This window comes from Erpetoichthys calabaricus, chromosome 1 (genome assembly GCF_900747795.2).
Source record: "Erpetoichthys calabaricus chromosome 1, fErpCal1.3, whole genome shotgun sequence".
Classification (NCBI taxonomy): domain Eukaryota; kingdom Metazoa; phylum Chordata; class Cladistia; order Polypteriformes; family Polypteridae; genus Erpetoichthys; species Erpetoichthys calabaricus.
The window spans coordinates 41,330,222-41,347,374 of NC_041394.2; the positions used below are offsets into that span (position 1 = coordinate 41,330,222).

Sequence of the window (17,153 nt, forward strand, 5' to 3'; positions counted from 1 at the left end):
TTGTTGCATTTAAAATGACAAATATTAAATGTAATTATCTTTTAAGCATTATAATGTTCATATTGTTCTAGTAGCTGTGCAAAATTATGAATGCCTTTGTGCTTCAGACAAATGTCTGATAATAATGTACAGTGCATGAAGGGTTCTTCACATTAACCACCTTATTTTATTTGCTAAAACTCTTAAAATGCCTCAATGTTTTTACATAAAGTTTCTTTTGAAGTGGAATATACTACAAAAGGAGGATAGAAACACACAGTCATTGCTCTTTTTATAAATGTTCACTTAAGCGTTATTAGCACAGTAATGCCTGAATTCTGTAGCGAGTCACGGACTATAGAATCAACAAGTAAAAACGGCTTTTATAACCAAATCCAAGTACCTAACTCGGGCTTTCTCACACTTCTGCTATTTATATACGAATGTGGCTAAACTGTTGATTTAAAAAGCTGAGGTGTAATCACATGTGATGCTGCATCTGACAAAACTGATCATGGTAACCTTGTGAAAGGCCTAAAAAACTAAGCAGGACCTTGGGTAACCTGATAATCTTTTATATCTTTGTATCCTTCCTACTCCTCTTGTCAGCTACAATTAATCTCTTCTGATTTCTATCAGTCTAGAGGAACTCCTCAAAAGTTCTGTTTCTGTTATTTTCATCACTAGGGGGCTTTGCTCGCCAACCCCCGTGTTTGGTTTTCTGGATACACACTTTTAAGATTTTTTTTTTCTTTGAATTGTTGCTATTTCGTTAGTTTCACTTTTATTTCAGAACTTCGGTAAAAACAATATTTGGAATCTTTCAAGTCATGTGTCTAATTACTTTGTACCATAATTCAGGATAGGTTTCTCTGTTTGAATTTCAGCACAGACAAAACGATCTACATCATCAGAAGTTAATTTTTTTTGCAAAGTAACCAATAAATGCATGTGAGGTAAACCCCATTTTTGAAATTCTCTGACTTAAACTTCAAAGCCTTACAATATTTACATACTTCTATGTCCATATATTTGATCTCTATTCATCTTTTCGTTATTTCTCCAAGTAATAATTTATTTTTGTTTGCGCGAATACGATGTTTACTTTCTTTGTTTTGACACTTTCGTTTTTTTTCTGCTTTCATATTCTGTATCTTGCTCTGCATGTGTTTCGCGCCTACTTTTTTTTTTTTAACCTCTTTATGACATTTTACTTTGTTTTCTACTCTGTCTTTTATTTCTGACTTCACTTTGTCCTGCTTTTTTTCCCCCTCAATGACACCTGGTCCATGGTGATTATTTTCCCTTTTTTCGAGTAATAATTTCTGTTTGCGCTACTGCGATCTTTACTTTCTTTTTTTTTTTTTTTTTTTATATATATATATATACTTTCTAATTTTCCTGATTTCATATTCTTTAACTTTCTCTACATGTGTATCGCGCTAACGTTTTTTTTTTTTTTGAGCCTTTCGAATTCCACTGCTTTCATAATCTCTAACCTGCTCTGCATGTGTATAGTGCCAATGCTTTTGAATGTCTTTATGAAGTTCTACTTTGTCTTTTACTCTGTCTTTTAATTCTGAGCCAAATTGGACGTGCTTTTTTTTTTTTCCCAATTCCACTTGTTCCTGGCTGATAATTAATCTAGGTGCAAATTTAGAAAATAAGGAAAGTATTCTTTTTCTGTTTTGCATTTTTTTTCACTCCAATGCTTTCGAGTCTCCTTTCTATGTGCTGCTCTTTCTTCTTCGCTTAGTCGTCGACGTTTTATGTATAACATATTGTCCTTATATGCGCTGAGAGCCCTGGATCTGTGTGTGTTCAAATCCTTTACATGACTGAGTGTTTGGCTGCCCGTGGTCTTATTTGATATTGGTTGCAAGTAGGGCATATCTTGCAAGAATCTCATGTTCTATGTCCCCACGAGATGGTCCTGGGTCAATCTCTTGGCACAAAGTCCCATGTTTAAGGTCCCTGCGAGACTCTCCGTGGCCAATCTCTTTCATCTCGCGGGTCTTTAAAGTGTCTTCCATGATCTTCACGTGAAGATCATATCTCGTCTCCTTAGTCTCTCTCTCTCTCCTAGGATTTTTTTTTTTTTTTTTATAATAGAGAGATGTGCACACCACTGAGTTTTTGAATCAGCCTAAGTAACCTTTCCATGCATTCACCAAGGATTTCCAGGTCTACAGAAAGATCTTCTGAACACACACACACACACACTATACTGTCATGTCTACATAGTACTACAAGATTCTTACATGTTGAGTAGCCATATGATCGTAATTAAAGACTGTCCTTAAACCTTTTTGTGCGAGTTTTAACAGTCCTGAACCTTTTGAGACTGGGGAGGGAGAAAAGCGACTGTGCAAAATGGCAAAAGTCTTTAATTGTATTCTTAGCTTTTCTAAGGCAGATATATAGGATATGGCAGTCCTTGGTTGTCTACTCGCTCCTACAAATAACAACTAACAAAATAGGTATTAGTTACCTCTTTAGAAATAGTCAAGTCCAGAATCTAACACACTACGAAATGAAGACTCATCTCTTCTGTGATCAACCGTGCAATCTACACAGTAAAATATGCTGAACTCTGAACCTCACACCACTGTGCAAAGTGCACATTACACTCCAACATGCTAGAATACTGTACACTGATTTAGTTTCTTATGCAGAGTATAATCATCCACATTGCATAATGACCATTTACATTGCTCACTTAATATAAACCCATGACAATCTTGAGCTCACCTAATGCCTGCCATCTTATTACCCTTAAATGAGTAATTCCCAGCATTATTTTATTTTAAATTTTGGCAGGGTGTCCATATATTTACAAACTCTTGATTTACATTTAATTGATCTACAAATTACAACACTCTGCATTAATATTACTATATCCTAGCTTGCAAGAACACGAGCAGTACAGTATTTTAATGTTATATACTACACTTTGTTGTGGTGCTTATTGTGAAAAATGGTGTATTAATATTACAATGTTTTCTTCTTACAACTTCCTAATTCAAAATCCATTAAAGTAAAATGCTTGGATGTCATTGCTTTATTGTAAATATTCTTGTAATACAAAACATATTACCCCAGTAAATCATTTAAGGTGCTGAAAAATGTATTAAAGTACATTACTTGACATTTAATTTAAACTTACAAACATGAGACATATATGTAATTACATTAAAATATTTAGTAACAGGTGGCTATACACAGTACATTAGGTACTTGTACTAAACTCTGTGTTTGCTGATGTGAGTCAATGTCTGTGTGCCCTAGAGTTGGCACAACATCACTGCCATATGCCGTTACCCAACGTGGAAGCAGCAACTGCACAATTACTGTGGTTAAATTAGTAGATTTTGGTGTGACACACAAAATTCTAGTGTGACAAATACATGCTTTTAGAACTATGATATATCCATGGTAACCACTGGCATTATTTAATTAAGGTTTAATTCACACTATGCACCATCAGGCTGCAAGTGTGCAATTACAATTACAATTATTCAGATAACAGCAGTATCCAGCATGAATGCAGGAAAAACAAAAGGGTGAAATTGAGGAATAATTGAAAGATTTCTGTGGAAACCTGTTATACTAAATTCAGATTTGTTTAGCTGTCAATCTATTGATTATCCTTATATGTTAGGAAACACTACATTGCTTTAAATGATCATCCAACAATAAAACAGCCAGGAGTTTTTCTGAATAATGTATGTATAAAATTAAAAATGGTTTCAATTGTTCACATCAACATCTCAGAAAACTCAGTTCAGATAACACATCTCATCAAAAAACTTTACTTATTAGGTTTGATCAAGTTAACAACAAAAGGCCACCAAATTTTTTAAGGTTTTAATTTATTTTCTTAACCACTTAAGCCATTAACCTTCTTTGCAAGCAGAATCCATTACTGGATTGGGAGTTGTGGCTACTCCAACAGAAGGCACACTGACTAGAACCTAACATGTATGCTCCAAGGATGTAGAAGGAAAACAAGAGCAATTGCCATGCTAAGGCTTTAGTTCAGTGTTTTGGATTCAAGAGGCAGCAGTGCACCCTGCAATAAAAGTAGATAGATAGATAGGATAGATAGATACTTTATTAATCCCAATGGATTAATAAATATGCTATTAATATGCTACAGGGCTAATATGAAGAAAAAAGTGGAAGCACGGAGCAAAAAAAATTTCTGATTTTTTTCTCTCAGGACAATAACAATGATGGACATTACATTGCGATCAGCATACATAAGATACATTTGCATTCAAAATGACTGTTAGTACCAACAGTTAGGAGTTTATATATAAAAGAAAAAAAGAAAAAAAAGGCACACAATTCGCAAGTCAAAGAAGTGTGGTAAATCTACTAAACTTGTTAGGCTATCATTGCACAAACAATCCTACCAATCAATGTACACTAAAGCAAATCTTAACATCATATCTTCTCCTCTGTACCTAACCACTATGGAAGATTAATTTTACTGCCAGATGCCAAAGGTGTTTATTAAGAAATGCATTCACAGTTTTCTCTGGTCAATAGAATTACTACAATCTAAACTGAAAATGTACTGGTCAGCAACAGCAGACATTGTTAAAATAAAGAGATAGCTATTGAAGAGCAAGGGATCAATAGGATGAAAGTAATATACAATGTAAAATTTAACAACCAGATTAACAGTTAAAATATCGAGGTCATTAAAAGAATACTAGCCAACCCGCGGCGTAGCATACGCCGCATAATTATGTATTGATGGGTGAACACTTCCTGAAAGACACAGTTGTCCAAATTGGGTGGGTTTTGAGGATATGACTGTAGGTGAATGAAAAGATGGAACTCTGGAGAGGGCAACATACAATACAGCGTTTTACACGCTGCATACAGCAATTCACATCCGCGACAAATATGATTCTTCTTAGATGGTCCTGTCACGTCCACTCTCTCTCTCGAAGCATACACACTGCCTGGTCATGTGCCTGCTTGTAAGAGCAACTAACAGAGACCCGCCCACCAACTATAAGACCATGGGATACCCCTCGCAAACTGTTTTACACGCTGCATACAGCGATTCACATCCGTGACAAACATGCTTCTTCTTATGAGGATACAACTGTAAGGGAACTCTGGAGAGAGCAACATACAATTGTCCGTGACTGAAAACTGGAGGCCCGCCACCGCGCCCCCACCTCCTAGAGCGAGGGACGGGGCTGGACGGCAGTCGCACACGGAGGGCGGAACGGGGTGTGAGGGGAAGGACGCCCAGTGAGGACGATGTATTGATGGGTGAACAGTCATCTCTTAGTCATCGTTCAGTACGCACTGCCTACTGATGTGCCCACCCCCAACTCCTACCTGAATTGCTTTCGTCTGTGTACAGTCCACATGCACTTGGGAGTCACGTTGACTATTCATTTTCCAAACACCATCTCAGTCGGTTTCGCATCTACTACAGTCCACATGCACCTCTGAGCCACGTTGACTTTTCATTGTTCCGTTTTTCTTGGCCTGGTGATGTTTCCTGTGTTGAGTCTAATTAAGCCAAAGACTCCACACCTGGTGGTGCCCTTCCTTCAATTCCTTTAAGTTTCAGCTTTGTAACCACACTCCCCCCGGAACCCAAAGACTTTGGTTGCCTGGCGGATCATGGGAATAACGCCGCCAGATCGCCAGTCGGCATCGTTTATGGTCGGAACTACAACGGCATGTGATCGTCTTTGAACTTCCTACTTTCGTTCTTGATTAATGAAAACATTGTTGGCAAACGCTTTTGCTCTCGCGTGAATTATTGGTGGGCGGGGCTCTGTGAGTTGGCAGGCGTGGCTGTCTTGCTTGCCATGGACTTAGTGAATTATATATAGAGATTTTAAGTGATATATGAGTGAAACACACACACACACTCAGGTGCATCAATAAATTAGAATATCATCAAGTTAACTTCAGTAATTCAATTCAAAAAGTGAAACTCATTTATTATATAGATTCATTACACACAGAGTGATACATTTCAAGCGTTGATTTCTTTACATTTTGCTGATTATGGCTTATAGCTAATGTAAACCCAAAATTCAGTACTCCAGAAAATTAGAATATTGTGAAAGGGTTCAATATTGTATAGACTAATGGTGTCACACTCCACTCAGCTAATTAACCCAAAACATCTGCAAAGGTGTCCTGGGCCTTTAAATGGACTCTCAGTAGGCCACACAATCGTGGGGAAGACTGCGGAGTTGACAGCTGTCCGGAAGACAGTCATTGACATCCTCCACAAGTAGGGTAAGCCACAAAAAATCATTGCTAAAGAAGATGGCTGTTCACAGACTGATGTATCCTAGCTAAATTAATGGAAAGTTGAGTGGAAGGAGGGGAAAAAAAAAAAAATGTATTAGTGTGTGTATATATCTATCCATCCATTTTCCAACCCACTGAATCCGAACACAGGGTCATGGGGGTCTGCTGAAGCCAATCCCAGCCAACACAGGGCACAAGGCAGGAACCAATCCCGGGCAGAGTGCCAACCCACCGCAGATATATATCATACTAATAAAAGGCAAAGCCCTCACTGACTCACTCATCATTAATTCTCCAACTTCCCGTGTAGGTAGGTAGAAGACTGAAATTTGGCAGGCTCATTCCTTACAGCTTACTTACAAGAGTTAAGCAGGTTTCATTTCGAAATTCTACGCGTAACGGTCGACAACGTCTGCCATGTTAAACCTTCGTATTTATGGCCCCATCTTCATGAAATTTGGTAGGAGGCTTACCTGCGCTAACCGAAACCGATGTACGTACTTATTGCGGAAGCTGTGAGAAAACAGTAAAAAGGAGGCGTGTCAGACGTCGCCGTACATTTTCTGATGCAGCTAGACGGAAACAACTTTGTGACGCTGCGCCAAATACTCGCAGAAAAATCCACAAGTTCATAGACACGCTATCGCTAAATATTCGCAGGCAAATCCACAAGTTAATAGAGCTTCTGTTTCTAGGTACGATCCCAATAATGAAAAGCAGCTCATACGAAAACAACAAAACAGTACACATTGGATCCATGGATGTTGACTGTGAGTATTGTCAAGCTCATAGGTGGAAATGCGAGTCTCCTGGTTTGTGCTGGAACGGTGGTAAAGTCTCTCTCACTCCTTTACATAAGCTTCCTGACCTTCTTGAGGGCCTGTTAAATGGCGAACATCCTCAAAGTGAGCATTTCTTGAACAACAGTCGAAAGTAAAAACAGCGCATTTCAAATGACGTCATTTGGTGCTAACCAAATCATTGAGGGGAATTTTATGCCTTCATTTAAAGTCCAGGGTCAATTGTATCACTTGATTGGCAGTCTTTTACCTATGCCGACTGAGGAACACACATTTTTGCAACTTTATTTCGTCCGGGACAATGAAAAGGAAGCACAAATGCGGTGCGCTAATAGGCCGTCCGTCGCTACGGTCTCTTCATTCCGTTCCTTGCTTCACCACGGTATTCATGTCTCCCTGCGGATAACTGCAGCCTTTTTATTTAATCCACGGCTTCTCCGCTGTTTTATTGTTCATTTATTACGATTATAGTTATTGTGTAGGTATTTTAGACTTTGTTCAGATACGCATTTCCTTTATCGTTCCAATCGTACCCCCATTAACATGTTTATGGAGGTGATCACCATCGATCAAACCAACTGTCACTTACCGAGTGGTTTCCATGCCCGGAGAAGGCACCTGCCTTTTCCATTCTCTGTTAAATTCTCTGTGTTATATTGCATGGCCATATCAGGCTCACTCTTGATATCCGAAGGAAGATTGTGTCTTATGTATTGAATGACTGGGACAGGTTCAAGGTGTGGACTGATGACGGTACAGGAGATAACAAGACTGCTTTACAAAAGGCCAACTATATGTTGCCTGCTCAAGAGTAAGCTCAGCGCACAGGTTGGTCATATTACAACTGGAGGGCCAAACTGACAACGTGGTATACAAAGAGATCCTTATCAAATAATTATTTGTATATTTTCCCTCAGTTTAAAAAGGTTTACTTTTCCTCTTAATAAAAATTTTAAGGCAGTACTTCACAGCTGCAAAGCGCGGGTATTTTGCTAGTATTTATTATATACCTCTATATATAAAAGAAAATCCTGGAATGGAAAGCAAAAGCAAGGCTACGATACGTGATCCTCTCGGAAAACAATTTTAAAGACCCGCAAGACCAAAGACACTTGGATGAATAGGGTAGAAATGAAACGTCGACGAAGCGCAGAGAAAAGAGACCCAAATGCGGTGGAGAGAAAAAAAAATGCTAAAAAGAAAAATAATCTAGGTGCAAATTTAGAAAATAAGGAAAGTGATAATCAGCCCAGAACAAGTGGAATTGAAAACAAAGCATGTCCAATGGAGCTCAGAATTAAAAGATTAGAACTTCATAAACGGGAGCAGCGTTGTATGTCCTGCAAGAAAGAGATTTAACCACGCCCGGGCCGGAAATAAAGGACAATTATTGTTTTTACAATGTCACGCGAGATAAGTCAGTGAGCCATCATTTAAAACAAGTCCACAGCCCTCTAACTAAGCAGTTGTTGGATTGCTTTTGGCAGACACACACAATGTGCTCCCGGCTCTTAAAACGACGACATGCGACAAGCAGAGGAGGCAGCTCGCCAGCAGGTTGAAGCCTTTTTTGTTAGAAGTGACCGATAGGTCCGATTGAGGGGGGCGGAGTACAGCACGGAAGACTGATAGCGGGGTACTGATTGATGCGGTAAGGGGGAGGTGAGACCCAGGGGAGGAGTGGTCGGAGAGGGTGCTAGACAGTTGTGTCTGGGGTTACGAAGTAGGCGATTGTTCAAGTAAAACGTTTGTGACACTTTATTACGTCAGTTGCTACAGTATCAAAAAAAAAAAAAAAAAAAAGATAAAGATCTCATTAGCGCAAACAAAAGGTGATTAATCATCAGAGCCAGGTGTAATTGAAAAAAATAGCAGGACAAAGAAAGGTCGTCCCACAACAGTTAAAGCAACGACAAGTTTAATTTCAAAGAATACACAATTCAGTCAGGTGTATATTTATGATGACGGAGAAGCGATGCAAATTTTAACAGGTGACAAGTGAGGTGATGTATATATTCTGCGAATAACATTAGACACCAAAAGGAGATTGTGATATTTCATTCGTATTAAAATGTTTACAGTTTACCGTGAGAATAGCTTTTGCTATGACAATTAACAAATCAAAGGGATAACCATTAGAAAACATCGGATTATTTATTAGAGAAACAGAAACAATATTCACTTACGGGCAGTTATACGTTGCGTTGTCACAATGTATTTCCAAAAACGGATTCAAAATTCAATGCGATCTTGAAGAAAAGGTAATTGCATAAATTGTTTTTAATAAACCTTTAAAGTAAAAAGTGCAACTAATGAAACTGAAACAATTCCAAAGAAAAAAAAAAGCTTCTAAAAATTGTATATCCGATTAACCAAACAGCGGCACGGTGGTGCAATGGGTAGTGCTGCTGCCTTGCAGTTAGGAGACCTGGGTTCGCTTCTGCGTGGAGTGTGCATGTTCTCCCCGTGTCTGCATGGCTTTCCTCCGGGTGCTTCTTCCCACAGTCCAAAAACATGCAAGTTGGGTAGATTGACGATTCTAAATTGTCCCTAGTGTGTGTGCGAGCCCTGCAATTGGCTAGCTCCCTGACTGGGGTTTGTTTCCTGCCTTGCGCCCTGTGTTGGCTGAGATTGGCTCCAGTAGACCCCAGTGACCCTGTAGTTAGGATATAGCAGGTTGGATGATGGATGGATGGATTAACTAAACACAAGGGTTGGCGAGCGAAGCGAGCAGGGGGTGGAGCCCCCTAGTATATATAATATATATGGTGCACAAGCAACAGGGATAACCACAGCCTTGAGAGGATTGTGAAGCACAGCCCATTCAAGAATTTAGTGGAGATGCACAAGGAGTGGACTGAGGCTGGAGTCAGTTCTTCCATACCCACCACACACAGACATGTCTGGGACATAAGGAATGCGACAGTTGTAGCCTGTGTAAAGCCACTCCTGAACCAGAGACAGCTTCAGAAGTGTCTTACCTGGGCTAAGCAAAAAATGGACTGGACTGTTGCTCAGTGGTCTAAAGTGTTCTTTTCAGATGAAAGTAGACTTTGCATTTCATGAAGAAATCAAAGTCCCAGAGTCCACAGCCATCTACCAGGAAATTTTAGAGCACTTCATGTTTCCCTCTGCTGACAAGCTTTATGGAGATGCTGATTTCATTTTCCAACAGTACTTGGCACCCACCCACACTGCCAAAAGTACCAATACCTTTTTTAATGACCATGGTATCACCGTGCTTGATTGGTCAACAAACTTGCCTGACCTAATCTCCATAGAGAATCTCTAGGGTATTGTCAAGAGGAAGATGAGATACCAGACCCAACAATGCAGACGAGCTGAAGGCCGCTATCAAAGCATCCTGGGATTCCATAACACCTCTGCAGTGCCATAGGCTGATCGCTTCCAGGCCACGCTGCATGGATCCAGTAATTCATGCAAAAGAAGCCCAACCAAGTATTGAGTGCGTACATAGACATTCTTTTCAGTAGGCCAACATTAAAAACATTTTTTTATTGGTCTTATGTAATAAATATTCTAATTTTCTGAGATACTGAATTTTGAGTTTTCATTACCTGTAAGCCATAATCAGCAAAATGAAAAGAAATAAAATGCCTGAAATATCACTCTGTGTGTAATGAATCTATAGGAACTTCACTTTTTTAATTGAATTACTGAAATAAATTAACTTTTTGATGATATTCTAATTTATTGAAATGCACCTGTATATATACATAGACACACATATACATACACACTATATATATCACACACACAAACAGTATATTGTGTCTATAAAATACAAATATGTATAATGTTGTACATTTATGTGCAAATGTATATTATATACAATATTTTATATACACGTTCACTGCAGATGCACAAGAACAGAATTAACAGTGTTTCTCACTACTTCAGTTATGAAATATTTCTTACCTGGGTACACAATAAATACAATGAACAGTCCAAGTTTTATGTTCTAATATAGGTATGTTTCAAATAAGCAGAAGCACTCCCAACAAAAACACCACACACAACAACATTACATTTAGATGTTTGTATTACTAGTTCGAAGTATAATCCAAACCAGGGGCGCAAAGGCTTTCCCACAAAGCAAATTAAACAAGATTAGTGACAAACTGACAAGCTGCAGTTTTTCATGTGACTATTAAAATTTCCCAGGTTCCTAATGACATTTGTCAGTTCTGCATTTACTGTGTGACTTATACAGAAATTTTCAGTTTGTACCTTTAACATGGGACTGTAATTCTTTTGGTATTGTCAGACACGTTGTTCGTGCTGCTATATAAAAAAAGAGAGGACAATTACCAACACCAAAACAACTAAAAATCCAGGATTTGCCAAACGTGAGAACCAATTTATTGGAATATTCCTTTCTTGCAGAGCAAGAACACAATCATATGGCATGAAAACAGTAGGCAAGAGGATAGAAGGTAAACAGCGAACAGTGTCTGGAGGTGGAAATAGGCATTTCAATATGTACAGGATAATAAATTTCAACATCACATCATAAAATAAATTGGTAATACATATTACATAATATAAGAGGGCATTTTATTTTTAATAATGTGCATATTCAGCAACCCAGAAAAATTAATAAATGGAAGGTCTCTATGCCTAAAAAAAAAAAAAAACAAACAAACTGATATGCGATTTCCTGTTTGAGCCAGTAGAACCTCAAACCCTGTCTGCCAAGGCTCAGCCAACCCAGATTAAGTGTGCATGTTTATTATGTCTCTGACGATCCCGATATTTTCCTTCCAAACAACATGCAGTTCATTCACAAATGAGAAAATTCCTATTTTTTGAAATGCATTGAGCCGAATGAACAAAACCCTCTGGATACATGATGATGATGATGATGTGCACATTTATTTTGGATGGAAATGCAATATCATCATATTCCAAACATTTACAATAGATAAGGAATTTACTCATGCAATATTAAAAAGAAAAAGACAATAAGTGGCCTACCAGTTTTTGCATAATTATACATTTGGGTGGTACAGTAATGCAGTTATTAGAACAGCTTCCTCAAAGCTCCAGAATCCAAAATTTCAATCCTAGCCCAGCACAGTCCCCGCATGTGTGCCCTTTGCATATACTCCATGGGTTCATGTGGGTTCTTCACCCAACTCCCAGAGATGTGTATATTAGCACAACTGGCAAGTCTAAATTACCCTGATGAGAGTATAAATATGCCTGACTGACTTACTTGCTTATCCTGGGTTGTACCCTATTTCCTGTACCCCCGAAATGGATCCCGGGGAGAGGGGGGGGGGGGGGATTCAAACACTGTAGCATCATATCCACAGATAGAAGTTGGACAGTACCACGCATACGACCAATTTAATGACACACAAATAGATCAGAGTCGTAATAAATGGTATAATACAACAGCTTTCACTAAATTTCAGTGTACATCATAATCTGAAGTTGAACAAACTTGGATTTTCATTTTGGATATTGGGGCCTGGTCTGTCAAATCTGTCTTAAGGGGCGATTCCATTTGAAAATTCTGACTAGAAATTCAGAAGTTCCACTTAAATGGAGAGCAGCATGAGCCCTCAAGAGGAACTACAAAGTATATAATGCAGCTACAAGGAAAAAGGTTTTATTTAACCCTTTCAAGCAAAACAGAGGCTCATCTGTCTGATGTCTCATGTTTTACATACTTTGACAAAATTAAAAAGAAAAACAAAAGGAGGACAGAGATTGCGACTGCACTTGCCACAAGTAGAAGACATTCATACAGTTCTGTCAGGCTTTACGTTATTGGCCGTCAGGAAAAATAGGGGCAAGCTCACAATACTTTAGAAATTTGAAACTGCTGGAAAGTCATTGGGCAGTCGTGCAATTTGTTATTCTGTACAATTTCAATTGTCTAATCTGAAATGTTCAAGCAACGTGAACAGCAACTCAGTCATCAAATTTGACATCCACTCTGACAAAAAGAAGTTGTGTAACGTGCAACTGGCTTAACAGCTCTTTGGAAGACAATGCAGCGCTGTGCTAAAAGGGCAAGATTAAAACAAAACCCTCAGTTAACATGTGACATGCTTGTTTTAGTATGGTAACTTATAATGAAAGAGGTGCCATCTCTTTATCAGGCAGAGTGTTTCTTGATACACAGTATATTACGTTGCATGCATTATTCCAAATAGGCTCAATTAACAGAATATGAAGGAGCTTGGTATTGCTGTTTGTGCTTAAATATGTGTGTGTATAATAATTATAGACTGATAATGATTACATAACTGTCACTTTTGAAGTGTGCCATTAAATTTCTGACAGAGTAACGAGATACAAATATTTTATATATACACAAGCTATGATCTATTGCGAACCGAGTAGTGTCATCTTCACAAAATTTGTGAGGCACTCTATATATAAACTTTAGGACATTTCTTCCAGATTTATTAGCATCACCAAACTGGCCAGGTGAAATAAGATGCAAACTTAATGTGTATAGACGTTTCCCTTCCTCCACTGTCGGACACCATTTTCTCTACTGTGGAGTTCTGGCAAGACAGTACCTGTCCCTGTAGTAAATCTAGCATTGGGCCGCAGTTAACTGCACCACACAGCTGCTCACATTACTTCTTCCTTGTTTAACTTAAATACCATGTATCTGAATTGTAGATGGAAATCGTCATCATCCAAGGTGTGGAACCTTTGGCAACTCAGAACAAACTTGGAAACTCCACATAAAAGGCAAAACTTCCACATCTATTTAAATTTTAAAAGGCAGGCATAAAATCAGTATTAGTTTACTCATCCCAAGTCTAAACTTTTTGGTTTTAAAACTTACATATCATAGACAGTAAATGAGACTTAATTCAAATCGGTCATCTTTAGTAATACCAATGGCCTGTAAGAATGTTCCCTTTCCATAGCATTATACATTTTGTATATAAAGAAAGCAGATTTAGCACTAATTGGAGGTACTATTTTGTTTTTCCAGTTGGAAAGACTTATAGAATTGAACATTTCATACCAGAATTTTTTTTTTTTTTTTTTTTTTTAAACACTAGATCATCAAATTTTATTAAATAGTGCTATGAAACATGTGAGATACATTTGAAGAAAACTAATAAGGCTGTTCACTCAAATAAGTGGACAATTGAGTCAAGTTGTCACAATCTACACATACAATATCAATGAATTCAGGTTGATGATTAACTGAGACTTACCAATTGAACCCAGACTATAATTAAGAAATATTAATCAGTGCTGTTTTTCCTTACATAATATGAATGACTTCAGTGTCAGCTCTTGTATTCTACAAATGTTTCGTGCATGTTTTGAATATTATTCAGTCCTTTGTGTTGTGGGCAAGATAAATTTAAATTACAATGTGTGAGTAAAGCTGCAAGCAGGGTCACTTGAGTGGATCAAACGTTTGCAGTACAGCTATATGAAGACTTTAGGATCTGATGAAGGTTCTTTATAATACTCATCCACTGCAATGAAAACTTCAGTCTTCCAGTTTGACAATATAGTCCTGCAATGCAGATTTAAACAATGCAATACAAGAGACCATTTGTACCTTTAGCATTTTAGCTGTTCAATATTAAAAAGAGTACCCCGAGAAAAAGTATCGATTCCACTCAAGATCGCTTAAGGGAGCATTTTTGTTCTTTTTCTGAAAGTATTTAACACACAAACACACCAATTCTTTCATATGTTTGCTATTTAATTATACGTCACCTGGATAAATACATTTCTTATTGTGGAAAAATTCCTGTAAACTTCACATTATTAGTGGGACCTGAAAAGCAACGAACACAATCTCTATATTGAGAGTTTCAGTTGTTGCGTTGCATGTGTCAAATGAAACTTAGGGCTGAATGAAAACACACAAACACACACACACACACACACGCACATTTAACATGTAATTGTGGTAAAGTGAAAAGGTCAATAAGGAATACCATTTGATTTTAATGTGGACCGGTTGACCACGACATAATAATCTGTTGAATACTTAAATACCTGCTGCTTGAATTTTTCTTGGCTTTATTTCTTCGTTTGGCACTGTCTCTCTCTTTGCCGCCGCTGCTGCTATTGTAGGGCAACATGGAGGCGTAACCATGTTCTGCTTCTGCAAATAAATAATCAGATGCACACTTTAAAAAAAGAGCCTCTATATTTTCCTTGACAAGACATCCCAAACATTGACAGTGGGGTGAAAGCGCAAGGTGCAGAAAGCCACCGGCTACATAAACAGATAGAACAATCAATTGCTGCTCATTGAGCCCATACATATTATAGCAGCTCCCAGCGAAGGAGGCTGATGTCATCTGAACTCTAGTAAACCCCATTGCAACAGTGAAAACACAACACGCTGGGCGCATAGATGCAGTTTTAACATTGCGACCCCTGATCGGGAACGACCACCGATCATGCATGTCAATATGCACAACAGAAATACTACAGTGGGTGAACGCGAAGCGATATCTGCGATCGGTTCGAGTTCATTTGCAGCAATGGACACACGAACATGATCATGCACCAGCCGAGCTATTTGTAAATACACGTGCACTCGAATCCAAATGACAATAGCAAATTTCAGGTTTAACGTTGAATCTCGCAGTAAATTATCTTTAGTGTTGCTACTCGGCTAAATATTTTGTGCAATAATAAATATTAAACAATAAATTAAAAAGATGTCTGGTCTCAATTCATATTTAATTTGGAAGAAACGTTTCGCTGCATTATGATAGAAAGCCTTGGCAGCAGCAACATTACGTTATTTTTAATTGCATATGCATTTATAAAGTATTTACCTCTCTCTCTTCTTTCCAGGTAGTCGGCAGCCTCCAGTAACATCTGCACCATTTCAATCGCCGCCATTTTCAACAATAAAGCCAGCAAAAAAAGGGTCAAAATTGTTTAAAAAAATAAATAAATAATGGAAGGAAAAAAACAGCAGCACGTTTCCTCGACTGTTTGGACTATATGATCGATGGTTTTTCTTTTCTTCCTCTTTTGTGTTGATATATAAAAAAACCAAAACAAAACAAAAAAAGCTAATCGTCAAACTTGTGATAAGCGAAGAGGAAGCAAAATGAAAAACAAAATAAAACTGACGTCTGAGAGCTTCAGTGCCAATTGAATTTGAAATCCTGTTTCACGAGTAAGATCACAAGTATAAAAAAACACGTATATTTAACGGTCTTGATTTTAATAACGTTAAGGAAAAATAAGAGCTTAAATATACTGATCGGCAGTTAAATATATTGATATATATATAACTTATCCATATACATATTCAGGTTACAGATAATATTGGTCAAAATTTCTCATCAACGATGTTACTATCTATGTATGTATATGTTCACACATATACAGATTCATATAAAATATTCATATATTTGAACAACAACAGTGGTAATATTCACGGAGGTAAAAAAATATTCTACAAATATCTATTTTGAAAAATGAAGAAAATAATTCTAAAACAAGCCAAATTTGCTTTCTCAAAAAAAAAATAACGCTTTTAATGCATAAAACCCTAACCCTACAGGCAACCTCCAACTATAGCTCCGCGGACTGAAATGACAGCAGTAGGAGAGCGGTTTGTTTATTTAAAAAAAAAAAAAAGAGTACCCTCCCCTTTTTACCCATAAAACCTATAGGACAACTACCGAGTTTTTTTTATTACCATTGGTCAGAATTCTCTGTCAATCATATTAATTTCCCAGGGCATAAACGATACTCCGCCTTGACTTCATTAGCGTCAGGAAAAAAATAAAGGAAACTGCCACTTTTGGTCTGCCCCTCCTCCTGGTCCAAATTGCGTGTGTGCGTGCAGTATAGAATCCCAGTGATGCACGTGTTCTGCACGCCCACCTCTCACCATCCTCGAAACAATGCGTGTATTCGGTGTTGACAATTGGCAAACTGCTTTGATAGCTCCTCCCCGTTTATCCTTATCTCCTGTTGCTCAGAAATTGTACAGAAGCCTGCACTGATTGGTTCGCACGCCGAAGACTTACCACTGCAGCAGTGATTGGTTATCGTTTTCGCCCACGCTCGCAAATTCGG

The 17,153-nt window shown here is 38.0% G+C and overlaps 1 protein-coding gene across 1 annotated transcript in view; it reads right to left on the reverse strand.

Annotated features, from left to right (window-relative positions):
• Positions 1-16,867, reverse strand: part of mxd1 (MAX dimerization protein 1) — a 69,432-nt gene extending 52,565 nt beyond the window's left edge. The window contains exons 1-2 of the mRNA XM_051928852.1: positions 15,893-16,867; positions 15,099-15,207 (exon numbers count right to left, since the gene is read on the reverse strand). Coding sequence (XP_051784812.1) covers positions 15,099-15,207; positions 15,893-15,959 — 176 coding nt within the window. The 5' untranslated portion in view covers positions 15,960-16,867. The remainder of the gene's footprint in view (positions 1-15,098; positions 15,208-15,892) is intronic.
• Positions 16,868-17,153: the final 286 nt, after the last annotated feature.